General features: G+C 34.5%; 1 protein-coding gene and 1 long non-coding RNA gene across 2 annotated transcripts; both read right to left on the bottom strand.

The window, feature by feature from the left end:
- Nucleotides 1–144: 144 nt before the first annotated feature.
- Nucleotides 145–4,640, bottom strand: LOC123192988 (two-component response regulator-like APRR5). The gene is made up of 8 exons (XM_044605733.1): nucleotides 4,270–4,640; nucleotides 3,453–3,614; nucleotides 3,235–3,365; nucleotides 2,986–3,141; nucleotides 2,286–2,457; nucleotides 1,877–2,189; nucleotides 605–1,385; nucleotides 145–463 (listed from the first exon to the last, which is right to left on the bottom strand). Exons 1-8 carry the CDS (start codon nucleotides 4,436–4,438, stop codon nucleotides 362–364), a joined length of 1,986 nt encoding a protein of 661 aa, XP_044461668.1. The 5' UTR covers nucleotides 4,439–4,640; the 3' UTR covers nucleotides 145–361.
- A 1,668-nt stretch (nucleotides 4,641–6,308) lies between these two features.
- Nucleotides 6,309–8,687, bottom strand: LOC123192982. Its single transcript, XR_006496985.1, has 2 exons — nucleotides 7,853–8,687; nucleotides 6,309–7,301 (listed from the first exon to the last, which is right to left on the bottom strand). It is a non-coding gene; the product is annotated as an uncharacterized LOC123192982 (long non-coding RNA).
- Nucleotides 8,688–9,910: the final 1,223 nt, after the last annotated feature.

The following is a 9,910-nucleotide window of genomic DNA, read 5'->3' as shown; positions in this document are numbered from 1 at the left end:
ATTTCGCCGCATCAAAACTTCAAGAAAAGCAAGATTTTGATATGACATTTAGATTGAAATTGACTAGCTGGGAATCAAATAAAATAGCATAACCCTGGGGTGTGATTTGATAGCAAGAATTACTGTATGAACTCTATAGCAAAATAAAGCAAATGAATTGAAACATATATATATATATATATATATATTACAGCTCTACTTTTACCATGGATACATGGTAATCTCCATATACACAAACATGAGGAAAATAGACTGCAAAAACATGTTACATCAAGCCACTGAAAAGATTTGTAAGATCTAATCTAAAGTTCTATCCTATTAAGTTTATAAGCCACCCCTCAAGTGAATTACCACACTGATTCTAAGATTCTGCCATCGTCGAATCAGGCTGTGCTTGCCGAACAAATTGTCCTTTCACTCTCGGTCGTTGTTCTGCAAGTTTCTTTCGACTTTCATACCGAACCTGTGCAAAAATTATCCGTTAACAGATTGTAATAATTCTGGTATTGGTTGCTATTTATATGCAGAAGAATGTAATGTACAATTTGTCTGTCCTTAGCAATCAAAAGTAGTTCCAATGATATATGTGACTGCAGTTCTTTACCTTCTTATCATAGCATCTGTCCTTTCGCTTCAAGCGAAACTTACTTAGTGCTGCTTCTCTTTCGATTGATCGATGTGAGTTTCCATTGGTGGGGCAAAATCCTTCTTCATTCTTGCTCTCTGCAGCAGCTCTGCCAGCAGCAACCTGATCAACATTGCTGTTACTTCCACAAGTGCTTCCATATCCTATGCTGTTCAGATGACTTATAGCACCATTACAGAAACTGCTACTTGCACTCTGATCCGTGGCTGGAGATATATGTCCTCGATCCTCCAGAGTCTCCAACCTGTGACTCAACATTTGCATGGTCTGGTTGATGGAAATGGAATTAATTGCATTTTCTCCAAGTCTATCATAAAGTTGTGAGCAATTACTGCTTTCAACATTGCCGCAATGGACTGGGTTCACTTGAAAGGTCAGTTCTCGCTGATTGGCTGAACTAGGACTTGGCATGGATGATAGACCCAATTTTGCACAAAAAATATGAGGTATTGCTGAGCCATAGCCAGTGCATAGACTATTAAGCCTCATACCTTTTACTGGAATTGGGACAGGAGATGGTTTCTGTTGACGGCACAAAGTTTCTCGTTCAGATTTATTAGATTGACTAGTAGCCAGAGAACTGATACTTCTTTGAGTACTTAGCACAAGTGGAGTATCAGAGTTACTTATAGTAACAATATCAGATAGAGTCTTCTCTGAGCCAGCTGCAAATTCTTTCTGCTGATTGCAAGCACCATGCAGTGTTGAATGTACTGGCTGCAAAGATCTGTTAGTGTACCTGAATTAAAAAATCAATAGATGTGTTAGAATATAGAAATTCATGCGGTGACTACAATCCAGTGGAACAGAAAATATGACTTCGTTGCTAATCTGCTTTGACTTCCCTCTACACCCGAAATATAATTAGGAAACAAATAAAAACAAACATGATTGAAACTTCAAAAATTTTATACTTGGTATGAGGCTTAATCGCCTATGCATTTTATCTTAAACCATTTCAAAAACCGAAAAGAAATTTAGTCCCCAAAACCAACACTCTCATTGACTACAAACCATAAAGAAGTTGAGTTCACATGCTTTCTGGATTAAAGAGCAAATCAGAGGTAACAGATCCTTAGCCATTAGGACATGACATAATAGAATTTTTTTTTTTTTTTAATTTTGAAGTAATAATGTAACCTATCAAACAAGAAAGACAGCCCACTGAACAGTTTATGCAGTTAATAGTGATCAAAATAAAGATACTAATATTAGGATAGACAGACTCACCGTGTAAAGGCAGAGGCATTAGAATGCCTGATGGTAAACCTTTGGTCTGCAACTTGATTCTCAAAACCACCAGGATGAGATCTTCTCAAGGAAAGATCCAAATCTGGAGTAGAATCAACCCTGCTTGCTCCATTGTTTGAGCAGGAATTCTGATTTTTGCATGCTCCCATGAAATCAATCGCTTCTCTAGAAGAATTGACAAGCTCATTACAGGGCTCTCTGGTGAAGGTCACATCCTTCCTTTGACTTTCTGGTTCTACATCCTTGCCCAAATTTCTAATGTTAGCATCCTTGCTGGCAGCTACTTCTGATCCTGGTAAATTTAAGGCATTCACAAAAATGTAAGTTGGTTTCTGACTGAACTGAGCACATAAGATGTAACCAGATTTCAAATGAAAAATTGTTATACCCCCAACTTCACTCTCATGAATAAGCATTTGCTGGCCATAATTGATGCTTGTTTCATGCGTCAGCATCTCTACATCATTTTGTAAGGATTTTCCCCAGAACGGTCTTGAGAAATCCTGCATCTCTTCCATCTGTGCACTCTCAGCTTCAAAGTCCGGCTTTGTACAAGAGCTCTGCAAGCAACAACAAATATGCACTCTCTATGACATATGAAACTTCATGTACCCAACCTAAGGCGAAAGGAAATTACTTTGAACCATAAGAGGTTTTATAAACAGAAATACAACACGCCCTTGATAATTCATACGTAAAGCATCCCAAAAGTGTCATTGGATAACCCTCACTTTGGGGCTGCCAGCATGTAAATTCAAGATTTAACTAAATAATTATTTATTTTTTAAATTAATACCAAGTTTTTTATTTAAGCAGTGGGGTTATTCTTGACAGAAACTAGGTTTAGAACTCTCATCTAAATTATACTATAAAAGACTGAAGGTGATTTCACTTTCACTCAAGCCTACAAGTGCTCATAACACTAACATAAAAGAAATTTATAAGCTGTTCAAATGTTCTGATAGCAATCCAACATGACTATATGAAAAGAAAATCGCAAATGATGATTTGCTTGTATCCCAAGGGAGAACATTAAATCTAGACAAACTACAGCATTTGCTGCCTGATATACAAAAGGAGAAACTCACCTGAGCATCACTCCCTTTCTCAACACATTCATCATTCCTCTGGATACAAGCCACATGACCACTGGAATGATTACTGACAGCATCATTTTCAGAAGTGCCTTCAATCTTTTGCTGTCCGACACTCTCATCTTGATCAACATTTCCGCCAGTGGTTGACTAATGGAAAATGGAAATGAAATAAGACTCACTTGGAAATAAAACAATAATAAAACTTATGTGAGAGAGAGAACCATAAAACAGCACACATACAGATTGCCTTCTCCATACATGCTGCCACAGATTTCTGAGCTCATTTCTCCTCAGAGGCTTAACAAGATAATCAGCAGCACCTCTCAACATGCATTTATATACAGTACTAACTGAGTCTTGTGAAGACATCACTGCATAATGAAAACAATAAGCACAAAATTTAAAGTTAATAAAAAGTCTTAAATAGAAAATTAATCAGTGATAGGTACATATCATACTTATAACAGGGATGTTTTTGCAAATCTCATGCTCCATGATTAGCGTAAGAAGAGCAAATCCAGATATTGACGGCAAATCAACCTCAGTCAATATGAGGTCTATGTTATGTGGTCTTCCTCTCAGTATTTCCCATGCCTTCAAACCATCAGGAACAGCAGTCACTGCTCAAAACAGAAGACAAAACCATGATCAATTCACATCAAAGCACGATTTTAGATTTTAAATATCACCCACTCTCCGTCATAGAAACCCAAATAAACAAATAAATGCTCAAAAACATGAAATCAACAACTTGCACTTTAGATTGGCAGAGTTAATACAGTGAGCTTTAGATTGTGTTATCAATGGGATATTAGTATCTCAAAAATTTCCTGACTACCACGGTTGTATGGTCCGAAAGTAGTGCCCAAATTAAAACTTGATATACAACTAGAGAAGTGTTTTTTTTCTTTAATTTTTAATAAATTGTGTAATTTATGTTGTTATGTAGGTTCTGTTATCTCTTGTATCTTTTAATTGCTTAATTTTCCTCTGTTTCATGTTTTGGTTCTAAATCACACCACCTTTTCGAAATTAATAATGTTTAATATAAGAATAAAACGACTTGTTAAACCAAAATGGCCTGCCTTATATCAAATTGCTTAATTTTTTTTCTTTTGCAATTTGACAATTCCTTTCTCATATCCAAACCTGCACATCACAAGCTGAACCACAAGTCCTGAACTTGAGCCTCAAACACAAATCTAAAAACTATAGTTTCTAAAACATAAACACTCCATAAAAAGATGAAATTCAGAAGCAAAGAAGAAAACAAACCTCTGAAAGTAGATTTCCTGAGAAGGGCAGCTATAATTTGCCTGGTAGAATCATCAGCCTCAACCAGCAAAACCCTCAAAGCCATCCTTTGTAAAAACCCTTCCCACTTCACCATTCCTTCACTCTTCTTCTCCATTAACTCTTCACTACTCAACACCACCTCTCCCATCTCTCTCTGCAACACCTCTCTTCAATGCTATCTTAAGGACAGACTTTTTTAAAATAAAAATATCTGAAATCTAGCATCTTACGGCTATTAAAATATCTTAACATAAAAAATATCTGATGCTCAATATTTTGTGAGGCCTGCACTTGCCAAGTCAGCACGATCAAAAGGCATTGGCTCATTGGGAGGCTGAGGCTCAACCTCAACCTCAACCTGTGGGCAACCTTTTTTCAAAGTTTACTTTTTATTTTTGTGATATTTTAGAGGGTAGGGCCCACATGGAAGATATAATATTAGTTTCACTTGTTAGATATTTTTGAGAGACCAAAAGATCTGATGGATAAAATAATGACACGTGGAAATACATTACGGAAAGTTGATTAGTGGCTTTGAAGTTGTCCAACGCTATCCTTAATATTGTTGGCTATGAATGATTGGTCAAGGAATTAATGGCGTATTATGATAAGACATTCGTGGACGTTATTGAAATTACCAAAATGGGCTTTTAGGGTTTCTACGTTTTGGCACAATCTCTTTCATACGTTTCTTTTTGTCTCCTCCCAAGGAAATTAGAGCGGCTAATCCACGTCAGCGTCTTCTTTGGCTTGAAGAAGGACTATTGTCAGTTTTCTCCTTGAGGTTTTATGAATTATTATAATTTTCCCCTAAGGTTTGCAAATTACCCTTGAACGTCCCTTGCAGCAAATAATGAAAACGCCCTTCATTTTAGACTGTTTAAATACAGTTACATCCCCGGCTTTTTCCAACAATTTCAAGGTTTAGAAAACCAAAATGGGAAGAGCAAATTTGGTTTCCAGTTTCTTTGGTTTTCTTTACACCACACTAGCGATCATTGACTTCTTTCATATGCAATATGGCTTCATCTGATTTTTTTTTTTTTTTGTGGAGCCACTATCAAGTTCCAAAATAGGTATAAAAGTGTAGGCAGGTGCAACAATGACCATTTAGGTTGTGTATACATGTGGCAATGGGTCATGCTGCCTAACTGTGACAAAATCTACTAGTATATTAGTATGTCAAGGTCATGTCTTTGTGAGTTTTTAGGGATTTTATTTATAAGATTATATATCGTTTAAATATTTTTTTAATTTTGTATTATTTTTTAACAAGTTATGTTAGACTAACATGTGGGTCTTATCCAAAGCTTCAACACGATAAACAGGCCATGTGAGTCATGCCAAAAAAAAAAAAATTGGATCATGCCATGGGCCAACCCTCTTTATATGTTTTTTTGTGTTTTTGCCTTGAAAGTGAGTTTGCAAGATGAAAATGAACGTTGAGTTAACATTAAATGGATGGTATTTGTAAACATCCTAATATGCCTATTGATCTATATTTCAATGTAATTATCTAAGTGTATTAATGATATACAACCATGATTAACAAGCTTACTCCAATCCTTACAACAAAGACAATAGCAATCCACATAGATTAATTAACCTAAATACTCCAAGTAGCAAAGAAACAAAATTGTTTTCATTATCTGGAATATCCAAGTTGTTAACATAGCTAATAAAGTGGCCCTTTTCTTACATCTTGTGACATCTTAAATATATTTCATATCAATAAAGCACGAGATAAATACTAAGTTTTTGTGTGTATCTCATATCGTTTGAAGATACTAAATTGAAATTAGTTAAACAGTCTATAAACTGTTTAAATTGTAAAGACATGTTTTGAGTTATAAAACTTAGAAACAAAATTATAATGCGTGTGTATCCAAAATAGACAATATTTTGATAATTAGTTAGGCTATTGGACTAGAGATAAATGGACCAGATTATTAAACTAGGGATGTTACACATCTGCCATAACTCAAAATCACCACAACATACTTAATGAGAAGCAAATGTTTAATATAACTATAAAATAAAATAAATTATGCATGACAGGCACAACCAGAGCCATTTCAAAAACATAACAAAAAGAGTAGCCACCATTCAATATACTCCAAAGAACAACTTTGATCAATGAGTTTACATCTCACCTCTTTCAGAAATTACATGCATCTGTTTCCCTAATTGTTCCAGTTTGTGCAAATAATTGAAAACTGACCAATAACATAATCGTACTAATTATTGGACCTTGCAAACTCCGCAGTAGACAGTTGTTTGCCTTCCTCTCCTTGGGGATTCATGCTTCTCTCTGTGTCCTGCCTTCTCAGGCGTGCCTGATCTCTCTCTATGGATGGGGTTGGTAAGTTTTGGAGCCCAACATATTAGGCGACATGATTTCATCAGGTATAAGCGAATCATATACGTTTCCTTATGTTGTCTGGCCTTAGTAATTGCTGCTATCATATGTTTACAAGGGACTCTTCTGATTTGAAACTTATCATATGCGTACTTTCTCGATAACCTTAAGTTGACGAAATGTATCCTAGACATATCACATGTACCTCAAATTCCCAAAAACTAGCTTTCTTAAGTATAATAACTAATATAAAAATTATTCATAACCTTTAAATGAATAAACTCAATCGATTTAACAATGGGAACTTCCTTCACCTCTCTCTCTTCCTTTTTTTTAACCAGGGCTCTTACCCATATTAATTGAATGGATAAATCCGAAGCATACGGACTAAACCACAATCACTATATCAAATAAATTAAGATTTTACAAATATGATAAAGGTTCAAATTCAGACTTTCTCTTTGAAAGTTCTACGGTTAGTGATATTATCACTACTACAATCTGTGTCAAAAGCACTTCTGCTCCTATATTTTGCCGGTTCCTTCATCAGGTAATTGTATGCTTCTTGACTGTAACCCTTGATACTGTCCATTGCAACCTTGAAGTCATACTCATTAGCGGCACCTGCAGCTGCCTGAAGCAAGTCCCTAAACTGCAAAGGTGGATGCATTAATCTAAAATTTGCAAAGAAATGGCTAGTACAATGTCTAATATTTGAATATGCAAAATGGATTTCCAATGCCTTAGATGAATCAAAAATATCTGGTGACAAACACTGAACCCTATAGCAGGATGAACACAATTGATTTGGTGAAACGGTGAGTTTTGACATTGTCCAAATCTAGTACAATACTTCTTCATTTTATAACATTGACAAATATCCCCACTCAAGCCAAAACACATCACTTTTCCTAATATTTTGACTAATATCCCTACATAAACCAAACATCAATTTTCACTACATCCTCATCATCACATCCCTTACCGTATCACTATCTTTACTGCATTATCATCACCAGGAAAAAAAACAGTAACAATTAACAGTACTCAGCACTTCAAAAAACTGCTACTTCACATCTCAGTATGGTTAAAATGTCAACTTTTTGACACTATATTGGCAGGCACATATTGAATCACTAAATTCTTAGTTGCCATCTAATCTCTAACATAGTGAATATCAATCTCAATATGTTTAGTTCTTACGTGCAATATAGGAATAGATGCCAAAGCAATAGCACTTTGATTGTCAGGCCACATAATAAAAGTTGTAAAATCTAATCACGCCACAGAATAGAGCACTTCGACTTGGACAGATAGAGCACTTTGCCACAGAATGGAGCACTTCGACTTGGACAGATAGTGTACTTTGACTTGGAGCTGAGGAAAGAGAAAGGACATAGTAACTTGATGTGTGAACTGAAGTCAGTCTTTAAGGATTTTTATTCTCTGAATTAGAACAATCCCCCGGGATTCAGCAGGGTCTTCTGAAAATATTTCTGAAACGGGAACAACAAAAGATTATGAATATGAAATCAGCAGGATGACAATGGTTGTATGAAATTGAGTTGTTTATTTTTTTGGTACAAATATCAAGGCTTTTATAGTGGAAAATAAGGATGTTAAGCTTGAATAGGACATATGAACTATGGCCATATGTTCAATGGGGTAACGTTTCACCAAGTTGAATAACCATATCTTCAAGGTAAACATATATTTTGCAAAAAAAAAAAAAAAAATAACTAAAACGATGATGGATTAAAATGGACTGAATACTATCTTTCTCATGCGTAGGGGCAGTGATGAACCCAGGATTTTTTTCAAAGAGGGGCCTCTACGATCTCTCATTGTTTGCCGATAAATTAACGAAAACTTAAAAATAATAATAATAATAATAAAATATTAAGAAGTTGGAAAGGAAACAATGCGACAATACAATTGATTCTTAGTTGTGCGTAAGCACACATGTAATAAGACAAGCTGGAAGGAAAAAAGAGGGCAAAAAGCCTCATATTTTTGTCAAAGGACATGTGATTCCTAGTTGTTGCATACTTCCTATGAGAAACAGAGCATATGATCAACCCACTTCCTGGAATAAAGAAACTATATCCGTTAGGCCAAAATTGCACCTACCAAGTTAATTGTCAAATCATAGCAGCCAAACGCCTCATTGCTATCCAGATTGGTTGTATTCTTAAATTGATATATATTAATTATTAAAAATTTAAATATCTTAAAATTATCAGAATTAATTAATATTATTTATTTTCTTTTTAAATTTAAAATACTAACACTTTTTTTTTAAATTAAACTTCGATATGTTGTATAGAGTTTTTTTTTTTCTTTTGTCTTTTGATACCATCTTCAAACGAAGATGTTATAGATCACATATCAACGTGCATGTAAACAACTAAACTAGAAGGCAAATGAAAGAACACAATTGTGAGCCATCATATACCTCTGCTATTGAGTTTAGAAGAGATTAATATATGATTCTGACTATTTGAGAGCAATTTCAATTTTAGGATTTTAATAATATTTTTTTAATTGGGCTGGGCATAATAATTTTTTTTGGGCATGTGAGATCAACTTTTTTTATTAACCATTTACAAGACCATAGAACAAAAATTTTTTCACCCTAGTTAATGTAAATAAAATTTTTTTTAACCCAAAAATCCAGCATAAATAGATTAAGGAATCCAGCACAAATTTAATACTTGCCGATAGAGCAAAACCCTTGAGGCTTTGTTGAGAAATATAGAGGCAAAACGTGCTTAGATATTTGAGCCATTATAAAAATCTTGAATTTGTAGAAAAGGAAGACAAGACATTCACCAATTTTCTCTCTCTCCAACGAAAGTGTGGCCAACGCATGCAAATATTTCGTATGATAATAGCTTAGATTTTGCTAAAGGGGAAATTGAAAATTTTAGCACTATTTTATTCCGTGTATACAAAATTGCCACCTATCCTAATGATTTCACAAATATACCACAACAGTACTCACCTTTCCCAAAATACCCCTCTTCAATATTTCAAGCGTATATTCTCTCTTTCTTCTTCTCTGCAACTTTTTTTTCTCTTCTTTCTCATCTTTCAAGTGATAAAAGAATCATGTAGAAAATAGAATAAATGTTTCAAAAATAAAAGAAGAAAGGAAAAAACTGAAAAAGGAAATTGATTTCAGATTAACAATTCTTTACTGAAAAAAAAACTGAAAAAAAAGTTAAAAAGGTTGTCAGAAAAAAAAACTGAAGAATAAAA

Source organism: Mangifera indica, chromosome 1, assembly GCF_011075055.1.
Source record: "Mangifera indica cultivar Alphonso chromosome 1, CATAS_Mindica_2.1, whole genome shotgun sequence".
Lineage (NCBI taxonomy): Eukaryota > Viridiplantae > Streptophyta > Magnoliopsida > Sapindales > Anacardiaceae > Mangifera > Mangifera indica.
This window is presented reverse-complemented; position numbering and strand designations above follow the sequence as displayed.

Coding starts and splice junctions, on each gene's coding strand:
- LOC123192988 (XM_044605733.1), bottom strand. CDS start 4,438: ATGGGAGAGGTGGTGTTGAGTAGTGAAGAGTTAATGGAGAAGAAGAGT. Junction 2,458..2,985: donor AGAAAGGGAGTGATGCTCAG/GTGAGTTTCTCC, acceptor TGTTGCTTGCAG/AGCTCTTGTACAAAGCCGGA. Junction 464..604: donor ACAGATGCTATGATAAGAAG/GTAAAGAACTGC, acceptor ATTTTTGCACAG/GTTCGGTATGAAAGTCGAAA.